Source organism: Anolis carolinensis, chromosome 6 (genome assembly GCF_035594765.1).
Source record: "Anolis carolinensis isolate JA03-04 chromosome 6, rAnoCar3.1.pri, whole genome shotgun sequence".
NCBI lineage: Eukaryota > Metazoa > Chordata > Lepidosauria > Squamata > Dactyloidae > Anolis > Anolis carolinensis.
Genome location: NC_085846.1, coordinates 9,693,504 through 9,706,922, shown reverse-complemented (window position 1 = coordinate 9,706,922; position 13,419 = coordinate 9,693,504). Strand labels below are relative to the sequence as shown.

At 43.4% G+C, this 13,419-nt stretch overlaps 1 protein-coding gene across 1 annotated transcript in view; it reads left to right on the top strand.

The window, feature by feature from the left end:
• The window catches only part of pfas (phosphoribosylformylglycinamidine synthase), a 31,677-nt gene that overhangs the window by 3,283 nt on the left and 14,975 nt on the right, over positions 1-13,419 (top strand). The window contains exons 2-14 of the mRNA XM_062984168.1: positions 1,131-1,278; positions 1,813-1,948; positions 3,684-3,789; positions 4,828-5,014; positions 5,487-5,592; positions 6,772-6,912; positions 7,169-7,293; positions 8,705-8,833; positions 8,944-9,075; positions 10,112-10,240; positions 10,383-10,456; positions 11,793-11,949; positions 12,151-12,212. Of these exons, the coding sequence (XP_062840238.1) occupies positions 1,140-1,278; positions 1,813-1,948; positions 3,684-3,789; positions 4,828-5,014; positions 5,487-5,592; positions 6,772-6,912; positions 7,169-7,293; positions 8,705-8,833; positions 8,944-9,075; positions 10,112-10,240; positions 10,383-10,456; positions 11,793-11,949; positions 12,151-12,212 (1,623 nt within the window). The 5' untranslated portion in view covers positions 1,131-1,139. The remainder of the gene's footprint in view (positions 1-1,130; positions 1,279-1,812; positions 1,949-3,683; positions 3,790-4,827; positions 5,015-5,486; positions 5,593-6,771; positions 6,913-7,168; positions 7,294-8,704; positions 8,834-8,943; positions 9,076-10,111; positions 10,241-10,382; positions 10,457-11,792; positions 11,950-12,150; positions 12,213-13,419) is intronic.

Here is a 13,419-nt window from a genome sequence, read left to right as displayed (position 1 = left end):
AGTAACTACTCATAGAATCATAGAATCATAGAATAGTAGAGTTGGAAGAGACCTCATGGGCCATCCAGTCCAACCCCCTGCCAAGAAGCAGGAAATCGCATTCAAAGCACCCCCGACAGATGGCCATCCAGCCTCTGCTTAAAAGCCTCCAAGGAAGGAGCCTCCACCACAGCCCGGGGGAGAGAGTTCCACTGTCGAACAGCCCTCACAGTGAGGAAGTTCTTCCTGATGTTCAGGTGGAATCTCCTTTCCTGTAGTTTGAAGCCATTGTTCCGTGTCCTAGTCTGCAGGGCAGCAGAAAACAAGCTTGCTCCCTCCTCCCTATGACTTCCCTTCACGTATTTGTACATGGCTATCATGTCTCCTCTCAGCCTTCTCTTCTGCAGGCTAAACATGCCAAGCTCTTTAAGCCGCTCCTCATAGGGCTTGTTCTCCAGACCCTTAATCATTTTAGTCGCCCTCCTCTGGACGCTTTCCAGCTTGTCAACATCTCCCTTCAACTGTGGTGCCCAAAATTGGACACAGTATTCCAGTTGTGGTCTGACCAAGGCAGAATAGAGGGGGAGCAGGACTTCCCTGGATCTAGACGCTATTCCCCTATTGATGCAGGCCAGAATCCCGTTGGCTTTTTTAGCTGCTGCATCACATTGTTGGCTCATGTTTAACTTGTTGTCCACGAGGACTCCAAGGTCTTTTTCGCACACACTGCTGTCAAGCCAGGCGTCCCCCATTCTGTATCTTTGATTTCCATTTTTTCTGCCGAAATGAAGTATCTTGCATTTGTCCCTGTTGAACTTCATTTTGTTAGTTTCGGCCCATCTCTCTAGTCTGTCAAGATCATTTTGAATTCTGCTCCTGTCTTCTGGAGTGTTAGCTATCCCTCCCAGTTTTGTGTCGTCTGCAAACTTGATGATCGTGCCTTCTAACCCTTCGTCTAAGTCGTTAATAAAGATGTTGAACAGAACCGGGCCCAGGACGGAGCCCTGCGGCACTCCACTTGTCACTTCTTTCCATGATGAAGATGACGCATTGGTGAGCACCCTTTGGGTTCGTTCGCTTAGCCAATTGCAGATCCACCTAACCGTAGTTTTGTCTAGCCCACATTTTACTGCTTATTTTTTCTCCTTCAGGGCTCTGCCATGGTGGTCCTACACTATTACCAGCGGCCAACGGAGGCGGAAAGTGCCCTTGGCAGCCTTCTACGTTCAGCCCAAGCCACTTTGGGAAATGCTGTCCAAGCGGTACAGAAGGAAGTGTGCTTCAACGTCAACTGGACAGGTACAGAACGGACTTCAGTTGTGATTCAAAAAGGGAATGCAGAATGTAGATTCCAGAGGCGTACATGTTGGCAAACTTTATGGGGAAGGAAGTTGGCCAGGGAGTTGTGTCAAGATAAAGGGTGTATCTACACTGTAGAATTAATGCAGCTTGGCACTACTGTAGAATCCTGGAAGTTGTAGTTTAGTGAGGCTTCAGCACTCTTTGGGAGAGAAGACTAAAGACTTTATACTGCCACAACTCCATGGTTCCAAAGCCTTAAGCCATAGCAGTTAAAATGGGTTCAAAATGTGTTAATTCTATGGTGCAGATCAGGCATGGGCAAACTTTGGCCCTCCAGGTGTTTTGGACTTCAACTCGCACAATTCCTAACAGCCTACCGGCTGTTAGGAATTGTGCGAGTCAAAGTCCAAAACACCTGGAGGGCCCAAGTTTGCCCATGCCTGGCATAGATGCAACCCAAGTGTGGGCTGGGTCATTGCTCTGGTGCATTTGGGATAATGTTTTTCACCTTTTTCTTGTTTTCCTTGCCAGGGTCAGCACCCCCAAATGCCCAGGAGATGGAGATGCTGCAATGGGTCTTTGGCTGCCCCTTTGAACAGGGTGACATTGCAAACAAATCCTTTCTCAGTCCATCCCCTTCTGATTTACTGGTAGAGATTGGCCCTCGGTAAGTCTGATCAATGAGGGAAGAATTAAACTGTTGATGTTGCATGATAGATCAGAGTATGTTGTGCAGCCATGTTCAAATGCCAAACCTGTAGGATTAACGCAGTTTGGTGCCACTTTAACTTCCACGTCTCAATGCTATGGAACATAGGACGTGTAGTTTTAAAAGCTTTCTGCAAAAGAACTCTGGTGTTTATGCTTAAGAACATTATAATTCCCATGATTCGATAGCATTGAGCGTAATGTCAAACTGTATTCATTCTACAGTGTAGATGCACCCCATGTTAAAGCTTTACACACATTACAATTTCCTCTTTGATTTCTTATGTTGTATCTTGTGATGTTTCCAGGATAAGTAAAACTATGTTACCACATTTTTTTAAAAAAAATCTCAGGTGCTCACAAAGGAGCGTGAGAGACAATTTTGCCACATTGTTGTCCTTTGCTGAGATATTTTAGGGCACGAAGAGAACTTTTCAAACTCTGCCTCAACTTCTTATTGAAAAAAAGTCATCTCCTTGGTTTAAACCAATCCAAAGACAGCCAAAATAACTGCAGATTTGTCTTCCACTTCAGAGAGCATTTGGATGCAAAATATGTTTTTTAAGTAGGAAGTTGGAGGTGCTTGGAACTAAACTTTCATAGCTAGTTTGGAGACATGAGGCTAATACTGTTCCATCTTCAGTTAAAAGTTAACTATTAAATGCCTCAATACACATATAATTTGTCTCTAAATCAGGACTGGAAACTCTTTAAACTGTGATTGCCAGTTGCTAAACTGGGTTTTGTACAAATGTAGGGAATTGACTGCAACATTCATCACACTTACCAGCAAAACCATTGGTGAAGGATAATGGGATTTGGAATTAGACAAAATATCGAGGGCTGCGTGTTCCTTAGCCTTGGTGTGAAGGGTTGAACTGACATAGCAGATAAAAACACATATAAATTAAGCAAGGACTATAGTGTTTAGATCTTGGGAAGTCATGCTACCCCTTTATTCTGCCTTGGTCAGACCACACCTGGAATCACACTGTGTCCAGTTCTGGGCACCACAATATAAAGGAGATGTTGTCAAGCTGGAATGTGTCCAGAGAAGGGTGACTAAAATGATCAAGGGTCTGGAAAACAAGCCCTATGACGAGTGGCTCAAAGAGCTGAGCATGTTTAGCCTGAAGAAGAGAAGGCTGAGAGGAGACATGAAGAGGGCCATGTATAAATATGTGAGGGGAAGTCATAGGGAGGAGGGAGCAAGCTTGTTTTCTGCTGTGCTGGAGACTAGGACAGGGAACAATGGCCTGAAACTACAGAAAAGGAGATTCCACCTGAACATGAGGAAGAACTTCCTAAATGTGAGAGCTGTTCAGCAGTGGAATTCTCTGCCCCTGAGTGTGGTGGAGGCTCCTTCTTTGGAGGCTTTTAAACAGAGGCTGAATGAATGGCCATCTATCAGGGGTGCTTTGAATGCAATTTTCCTGTTTCTTGGCATAATGAGGTTGGACTGGATGGCCTATGAGGTCTCTTCCAACTCTATGATTCTGTGATTCAAGGAAGGGATGTCTGATGACAGACAAACCATGTTTTGGCTATAATGTCCAAAATGAGTCTGTGCTTGTTGTGCATGTGTGGACAAATGAATTCAATATGAATGTGCCAATGGCATTGCAGTTCCTATTTAACATAATAATAGCAACACTTAATTAGATATTAGGAATTGTAATTATTTTCCGTTGCAGGCTGAACTTCTCCACTGCAGCTTCGACTAATGCTGTGTCGGTGTGCAAGGCAGCTGGGCTAGAAAAAATTGACCGGATTGAATGTTCTCGTCGCTACCTCTTCAAGGTGGGCCTGAATTTCTCTATCTCTAGCATCATTGTTACTCCTTTCCCCAAAAAGGAGTTGTAGATTTCAGCTTTCCAAACCATCAAAGCAATAGCAGAGTTATAATCCCCAAATCTAGAAGTCAGAAGATTCTTAGCCCCATTGATAGGGAGTTGTGTTTCCAGTTCCCAATCTGAACAGGTCTTTTATATATTGGTTGCAATCTTGATCTAGAATTCCGATATCCAAGAACTTCAGAATTGTCCGTATGGATGGCTAAGATAAGGACACTTTTGCATTCTGAGGGTACTGTCTGCACAAACAATCACTCCAAAGAGTCCTACTTTATAGCCATCATCGTATTCACTTAATAGAATCTTACACACTTTTCTGTTTTCCTTGATATGTACATTTTCTACTTGAAATGATTTTACAATGTTCCATTTATTATTTAGCCATTGTTCTCACTATGCAGTCACATTGTTAACTCTCTTAGCTGGTATATGCTGGAGTTTGGTTCCAGGACTCCCCGTGGTTACCAATATCCTTGAATGCTCCAGTTTATATACAATGGCATCCCTTATATAAAATAGCAATATCAAGGTATGCTTTTTGGAATTTGGGGAGGTAATATTTTCAAACAATAAATAGTTGAATCGTAAATGGACAACATAGGGCTATTATTATTATCCACTGTGTCCTGTGTTTTTGTGTTTTGTAGCAAAAATTAGGCAAGTACATAAATTTGTTATGAATTTTTGCCAATCTTGAGCTTTTCCCACCTTAAAAATAGTTCTGGGATCCCCATCCTTGGAAAAGAAAAAGGCCAAATGTTAATAATTATATCAACAACAAAAATAAGACAACTGACCCTCTTTCTGATACGTAGTAGGTTGACTGTCCCAACTTGATCATGACTCCCCTTCCCACTTTATCTCTTTGGAATATAGTCTTAGAGCCAATGCTTGAGCCTTAGGATGTTTCCCCGCCACATGCATTCAGTCCATAGGAATAATGTAGGAATATTATCCTAAGGCTTTCTGGGTCTCTCTCTTTCAGTGTGACCAGACTCCAACACCATCCCAGGAGGCCACCTTGGTATCTTCACTGTATGACCGGATGACTGAGCAATGCTACCCAGAACCCATTGATAGCTTTGCTGTTGCAACCCGTCCGGAACCTGTGTTCGATGTTGATATCCTTGGAGAAGGGAGAGCTGCCTTGGTCAAAGCAAACAACCAACTTGGTACGAGAAAGAGTCAAATAAGCACAGTAAACAAGACTGGGAATGTATGGTGAAGGTTGGACAAAATTTTGGACCACAGCTCCCAGAAGCCTCCATGCTGGCTAAGGAATTCATGGAGCAGTAATCCCCCAAAACAATCCCGCCAACCTTCACAGAAAACCATAAGGAAACATGAGGGAAGGATTTGTTGGTTTGAACAATGTGTAACTGGAAGTTGGCACTTGGATCATGGAGGGAGGTCCTTTTACCGGTCAATGGGACAAAGTGCAATAGAGCATGGTAGAGTTGTTTTGGCAATGTTCTGGCCATCTTCCAGACTTTTTAAACCATCCTATCCCATGTCTTTTCTATCACATTCTGCCCCTCTCAGTTTCCTCTTAATAAGAGTCATCTTGACAGTGGGTGGGCTCAAGTAGACAGCAAATAGATGAACTTAAGGAAAATGGGGAAATGTCTTCTCTCTCTAACACAGGTCTGGCCTTTGATTCCTGGGACCTGGATTTTTACACTGCTCTTTTCCAGAAACTTGGCAGAAATCCCACCAGCGTGGAATGCTTCGATCTAGCGCAATCAAACAGGTGTCTACTTTATAGGAGAAGTTTCTATAGATAGTTGGGTCCCTACTACAAGGCAGATGGGGTTTGGAGTCCTTGTTAGCACCGTGGCCAAACATTAACAGCTGCCTGCTGGCATGAAAGAGTCAGGGTGCATTCACGACCTTGGCTGGGATTCAGCATGGGCCTCTGTAAGTGGACTTGTGTGTGCAGGGAATAAAACTGAAGAGTTTTGCAATGTTCATATTCACCTGGGATCTCCTGTGATGTTACAATATATGGGTTTTCATTGCACAATGGTAGTCATCATGCATCATAGCTGAACTGGAGCAAATGTTTTACAGGACTCATCTCCACCTTCAAATGAAGAGGATTATTCATGAATTTTATTAATATGTTCTTTTAAAAAAACCTATAGGTGCTCCAAGCGATTTTATGCTCAATTTCCACCAGAACAATTGTTTTGATTTTGGGTTGGTATTTTTTTTTGAAAAAAATGCATTGTGTTGTCAAAGGCTTTCATGGCCAGAATCACAAGGTTGTTGTGAGTTTTCCGGGCTGTATGGGCATGTTCCAGAAACATTCTCTTCTGACGTTCTACCCACATCTATGGCAGGCATCTTCAGAGGTTGTATATGAATTTTTTCCACTATTGTGGGGATTTTGCATCCCTAACTGCTGCAGAAATTATGGGCCTGCTTTCTAATGAAATAACTATTATTTGCCTGTGACCCTCCAGGTGTTTTGGACTTCAGCTCCCAGAATTCCTGACCATTGGATAAGCTCGATCGGGCTTCTGGGAGTTGGAGGCCCAAACATCAGAAAGACCACAAATTTGACACCTGTGCTTTAGGCCCTGGAGAGCCACTTCTAGTCAGAGTTGCTAAACTAGATGGTTTGGGGCTTGGAAGAGCTTCTGTGTTGGTTTGTAACTACTTATAGAAGGGATTTTGGGAGAAAGACTCCCAAAAAATAATTTCTATAAGCTCTGACTTCCAACAGTTCCATTACATCTCATTGCCATCCCTGAACTGCTGACTGCACATGTTCATGGAATTGTAGCATTTGAAGCATCTAATCCAGCACCCTGCCAATGCAGGGATCCACGGTTAATGTGAATAGTAGAATCGGCCTCACTGGCTTCCTGGATTTAATATACTGTAGCCTCCTCTGTGCCTGACCCTCATTGTGTGTCTTGGGCAGTGAACACAGCCGGCATTGGTTCTTCAAGGGCCGCCTCTTGGTGGATGGAACGGAGATGAAGGAGTCGCTTTTTGAGTCCATCATGAAGACGCAGGAGCACAGCAATCCCAACAATGTGGTCAAGTTCTGCGACAACAGCAGGTGGGTGTTTGACAAAGAGAAACATTAGAATGATTGCAGTTTGACTCCACTTTAATTGCAATGGCTGCATGCTTCCTGGGTTCAGATGCTGGCTCTGCAGTGAGGCTTGCAGAGTGATCTTGATGCCACTGTCTTTCAGAGTAAATTGCCTCACAAATGGGAGAAAAGAAGGTGTGTACCTTGAGCTCTGGATGAGTGGATAGATGTGAAGATAGTAAATCAATGAATTTTTTAAGAGTTTGCTTTTACTCTCCAGTGCAATCCAGGGCAGGGAAGTTCTTTCATTGTGGCCCAGTGACCCCTCCCGCTCCAGCCCCTTTGAGAAGCGCACCTCCACCCGGCATGTCATTTTCACAGCCGAGACACACAACTTCCCCACTGGTGAGTGAACTGGGTGGTGTTTTGTAATGCATTTTTATTATTGTAGATAAGAATTCTGCTTGACCCCTGAAACAACACCAACCACAGGATGATAAAGTTGTCAGCAAGACATTTTGGACTGCAACCCCCATTGGCCCTAGTGAGTCCAGTGAGTTCCCTTTTCTGCATCACTCTAAGACTGAAAGAGAAATCAGGGACATTTTAAGGGACTCAATCCCTTCCTTCCTATGGATTCATTTTTGCTTGCCCCTATCTCTGTAGTATGAAAATCCTGCCTCTTGTGCAATGGCCCAAAATCCGGGAATGCAGCCAGGAAGCCAGGGCATAAGATGAAAATGTGCCAGAAATGAAACAACTCTTGGGGCGGACAATAATGAGAGAGACTGCCTGAATAAACCCTTAGAAAAGTTTCCCTTGCTTTGCTAAGAGTATGAAAAAGTTATGGTTCGGTGGGAATTGTGGGAGGTATGGTCACATTGAGGAGAGAGCAAGCTTGTTTTCTGCTGCTCTAGAGACCAGGATAATGGATTCCAATTTCAGAACAAGAGATTCCACCTAAATATTAGGAAGGACATCCTGTCTGTGAGAACTGTTCAGAAGTGGGGCCGGGCTGTGGCGCAGGCTGGTGAACAGCCTGCTGCAATAAATCACTCTGACCATGAGGTCATGAGTTCGAGGCCAGCCCATGGTGGGGTGAGCACCCGTCAATTAAAAAAATAAAAAATAGCCCCTGCTTTTTGCTGACCTAGCAACCCGAAATACAGTTGCATCTATCAAGTAGGAAATAAGGTACCACTTATAAAGTGGGGAGGCATATTTAACTAATTTACGACGTTGGAACGAGGAAGTGCTGTCACAGTGGATGATGAAGCAGCTGCTCCCCCTGTGGCCAGAATCGAACATTCCCTCAGGAGAAGGTTAAATTGCCTCTGCGTCTGTCTCTGTCTGGTTCTATGTGTATATGGGCATTGAATGTTTGCCCTATATGTATATAATGTGATTCGCTCTGAGTCCCCTTTGGGGTGAGAAGGGCGGAATATAAATACTGCAAATAAATACATAAATAAGGACATCCTGTCTGTGAGAACTGTTCAGAAGTGGAATATGCTGTCTGAAAGGGTAATGGAGTTTCCTCCTCTGGAGGTTTTTAAATAGAATCTGGATGGCCATCTGTCAATGGGGCTTTGATTATGTTTTCCTGCCAGGCAGAATGAGGTTGGACTGGATGGCCCTTGGAGTCTCTTCCAACTCTGATTCTAGTTCAAAAGAAAACAAAATTCCAAATTCTGACTTAGTAGTTGTGGTTGAAAATTAAACATTCATTGGCTCCAAACTCAGCAGGCTACGGAGGGAGAACAATGGTCCCTATTTGTGACGCCCTATTTGTGTTGCTTTTGGATTCTCTTTGCAGGCGTTGCCCCTTTCAGTGGTGCCACCACAGGGACTGGCGGGCGGATTCGAGATGTGCAATGCACCGGGCGCGGAGCCCACGTGATCGCTGGCACAGCTGGCTACAGCTTTGGCAATCTCCACATCCCAGGTTAGTAGCAGCGGCTTGGGATTTGAAGCAAGGTCTCCCTGTTTCCGCTTCAGCCCTGCAACCACTATGCTATGCTATTTCTCTTACATGTTCCTCACTCTTGGTTGCAGGATACTCATTACCATGGGAGGATTCGTCCTTCCCTTATCCTGGCAACTTTGCCCGACCTGTGGAGGTGGCCATTGGAGCCAGTGACGGTGCTTCCGATTATGGCAACAAATTTGGAGAACCTGTGCTGGCAGGTGAGCATGGCAAAACAAAATAGAGTATTTATTTATTCACAGTATTTATATTCCCCCTTCTCACCCCAAAGAGGACTCAGGGCGGATTACATTGCACACATATAAGGCAAACATTCAATGCCATAACATAGAACAGAGACAGAGACAGACGCAGGCACAGGCTGGCCTCGAACTCATGACCTCTTGGTCAGAGTGATTTGTTGCACCGGCCTCCTTTTGTATCTCTGTGGGATATATTTATAGCCACACCATGGTTATGTCATAGATTTGCCATAAGTGGGCAACAACTTGGCGGAACATATAATAACAAATAATAAATAGATAATAATAAATAGAACCTGGATCTTGCAAGTTTTAAAAAAAACACAATAACTGCTTCACTCAAAGAAGGGTACGAATTGGAGAAGTGTCAGTGAGTACAGGCAGTCCCAGAGTTGGAGGCAAGTGTGAATGTTGTAATTGGCCACCTTGATTAGCATTGAATGGTCTTGCAGTTTCAAAGCCTGGCTGCTTCTTGCTGGGGTGGGGGGGAATCCTTTGTTGGGAGGTGTTAGCCCTGATTGATTCATGTCTGGAATTCCCCTGTTTTCTGAGTGTTGTTCTTTATTTACTGTCCTGATTTTAGATTTTTTTTAAAAAAATAATACTGGTAGCCAGATTTTGTTTATTTTCATTAAAAATTGCCAATTGCAACATTCACACTTGCCTCAAACAGACAAGAGCTCTTTCTCCCACCCTGAACATTATTTCACAGATATATAAACCCCACTTGCCTAGTTTCCAACAGACCTCACAACCTCTGAGGATGCCTGCCATAGATGGTGGCAAAACGTCAGGAGAGAATGCTTCTGGAAGATGGCCATACAGCCTGGAAAACTCACAGCCACTCAGTGATTCCGGTCATAAATCCTTCGACAACACATAGAACCTATCTTGTCTGTAATTTGGGGACTGCCTGTATTATTGATAGTATAAAGATCAATATTTGAAAACAAAAAGGAAGCTCCCTACCACTTGTCCATATTCTTTGGGCCAGGCTTTGCTCGCTCTTTTGGGATGTGTCTGTCAGATGGCGAACGGCATGAGTGGATCAAACCAATCATGTTCAGCGGTGGCATTGGGGCAATGGAAGATACCCATGTGCGCAAGGAAGTCCCACAACCAGGTAATTATTGTTACTTTTAAACTCAAAGACTCTGGGTTTGCCCTCTCTCCACCCCTGTTCCTGAGATTTTATCCAGCATAATCCTTGTATTTCTAAGAACCTATCAAAACCCTGCAACGACAATGTTAATTTTGGTTTCCAGGTATGGATGTAGTAAAGGTTGGAGGCCCTGTCTACAGAATTGGTGTTGGGGGTGGAGCTGCTTCTTCCATCCAGGTAAGCCAAGGGATCCTCTCCTTTCTCTACCCGTCATCTTTGGAGACAGATATCATCTATCTTTCTAAGGGGGCATTGATACAATAGAATTAATGCAGTTTGACACCACTTTAACTGCCATGGTTCAATGCTATGAAATCCTGGGAGTTGTAGTTTTACAACGTGCCAAAGAATGTTGGTGCCTCACCAAACTACAGCTCCTGGGTTTCCATAACATTACACCATGGCAGTTAAAATGGTGCCAGATAGCACTGATAGCACCCTAAGGCTTGGGAGGACAGCAACTGGTTTCTTCCATATTAGTTGGACTGTGAATTGCTTTGAATATTAACCTGTGTTGGGGATTGTGGATGATAGGTAGAAGCTCTTACGTGTGCTCATGAACCCAGAGTCACCAGAAATCAGCAGTCATAAGCAGTCCTTTCTTAGTCCATAAATCTGCTTCAGTAAAGACCAGCAGCAAAATAAGGTCTCAGGAATAGTCAGGCCTCTCTGAGTACAGAGCCATCTTCTTTCCAGCCAGTTTTTTTTTTCATGTCAGGAGCGACTTGAGAAACTGCAAGCCGCTTCTGGTGTGAGAGAATTGGCTGTCTGTAAGGATGTTGCCCAGGGGACGCCCAAATGTTTTTGATATTTTTACCATCCTTGTGGGAGGCTTCTCTCATGTCCCTGCATGGAGCTGGAGCTGATAAAGGGAGCTCATCTGCGCTCTCCCTGGCCAGTACTCAGGAGACTCTCTCTCTCACATACACATAGAAACCTGTTCAAAACGGTTCTCCAGCAGCAGGACAGCAACAGTTGCAAACTGATTCTCATGTCCTTGGAAATTCAGCCAATTGGCTTCATGTATTTGATTTTCTAGTTAACACACATATAGTATATTTACAAACCATGACAACCTAGACTTAGTGTTATCAAAGGTGCTGAATCCAACTCCCTCCCACTCCAGCCTTAAGCTATTTATGCATTGTTCACCTACTTTTAATGTAAGGTACAAAACAATATTGGAGAAAAGCTATAAGTTGAACAACGTTGCTTGTAAAGTGCCAATAAAAATGATTTAAAAAAAAGACTAATGGTTAAGACAGATCATCTAAAACTCAGATTAAAGCCTTTCTTAGATTTACCACTGTACTGATATGGAAACCACTCATGCCACTGTTTTAGGGTAAATATTTTTGCATACTTTAGATTTGTGGGCCTGTAACAACAAATTGCCCCACTTTGCTGGGCTCTTCCTAATCTTTCCTAATGGAGTTGCCACCTCATGACAAAGCTATGGCTCTTCATTTTGAAGCCTTTCATCCCTACCAACACTTTCTATGTCTGTGGACAGGTGCAAGGTGATAATGCCAGCGAGCTTGACTTTGGAGCAGTGCAGCGTGGCGATGCTGAGATGGAGCAGAAGATGAACCGGGTCTTGCGAGGCTGTGTGGAGAGTGGCGAGGACAATCCCATTTGCAGTTTGCATGACCAGGGTGCTGGAGGCAACGGTGAGAGGGATGGCTGGTGGAGAGCTCTGAGATGCGGCAGTTGAGCAATGCATTCACTTGCCTGTAGATCTGTGTGCGGTGTGACTTGTACCAAGCCATGATGGTGATGGAAATGTCAAACAATGCTGATAGGTCAGTCCTCTAAAGATTTAGGAAGTGTATTTGGGGGTCTTTGCAAATATATTTTCTTTCCTATTGTAGGGAACGTTCTGAAAGAGCTGAGTGAACCGGCTGGAGCGGTGATCTATTCAAGTCGTTTCCAGGTCAGTGCTCTGAAATAACTTCTCTCCAACCCATTGGCGATGAATAATTCCAGTGTTAATGAATCTGTAAATCAACATATCTTAGAGTGGATTTACACTGTAGAAATAATGCAGTTTGACTCTACTTTAACTGCCATGGTTATCATTGGAGTTGTAGTTTTTGTGTGTTCTTTAGCCATCTCTGCCTAAAGTGCTATTGTTTCACCAAACTACAACTCCAGTGAAGACTTAGAAAAAACTATCCATTATGCTTGCCCTGCTGATACTAAAAACAGTAGCTACTGTTACTCTTAACTCTGGCCTCTGGATCTTTTCTGTTTTTTATATTTGTTTGTTTATTTATTTGTCTTGCATTTTTAATCCCATCCTTTTATCAAAACTCTGAGAGTGGGAGTAGTCCATTTTCACAACAAAACATGCAGAAACAAAACTGTAAAATTACTCAAGGATAAAAAAAAACTTGAAAGCTTCCTTACAAAGAAACTTTGGAATCCAGTAGTCGCAAATAACAAATGAATTGCAGTTAATTATTCTACACTAACTAAAGCTTAGCTAAATCAAATAATGATGGGTCGTTTAAGAGATTGCTTCATTCTGCAGTATTCCTCTGTTTAATTAATTTTAGAATTATAGGATATATATATATATCTGGAGTCCCTGTTCTAGGTATGTTTTGTACCACCAAAAATGGGTTTTATCATTGGACCCTTCCAGACAGGCCTGATCCCAGGTTTTCTGCATTAAACTGGATTATATGAGTCTCCACTGCCAGATAATCTGGAATAAACAGAAAACCTGAGATTTTTAAAATCTTGTCAGAAGCAACTTGAGAAAATGCTAGTTGCTTCTAATGTGAGAGAATTGACCGTCTACAGAGACATTGCCCAGGGGATGCCCGGATGTGTTACCACCCTGCTGAGAGGCTTCTTTCATGTCCCCCACAAGCTAGAACTGACAAATGGGAGCTCAACCCATTTCGCAAATTAGAACTGCCAACCTTCAGGTCATCAACCCAACCTTCAGGTCTGCAGTTCAGCTGGCACAAGGGTTTAACCCATTGCACCACTGTGGCTCCTACCTGGTATCAAATCCTGGGATATAGGGCCTGTCTTGAAGGGCCTAAGATGACTTGAAAAATGAACTAAAAGTAACAGGATTAGTTACTTTTAAATAATGAGAATGTTAATTTTTTTTTTGCAATGCTGAC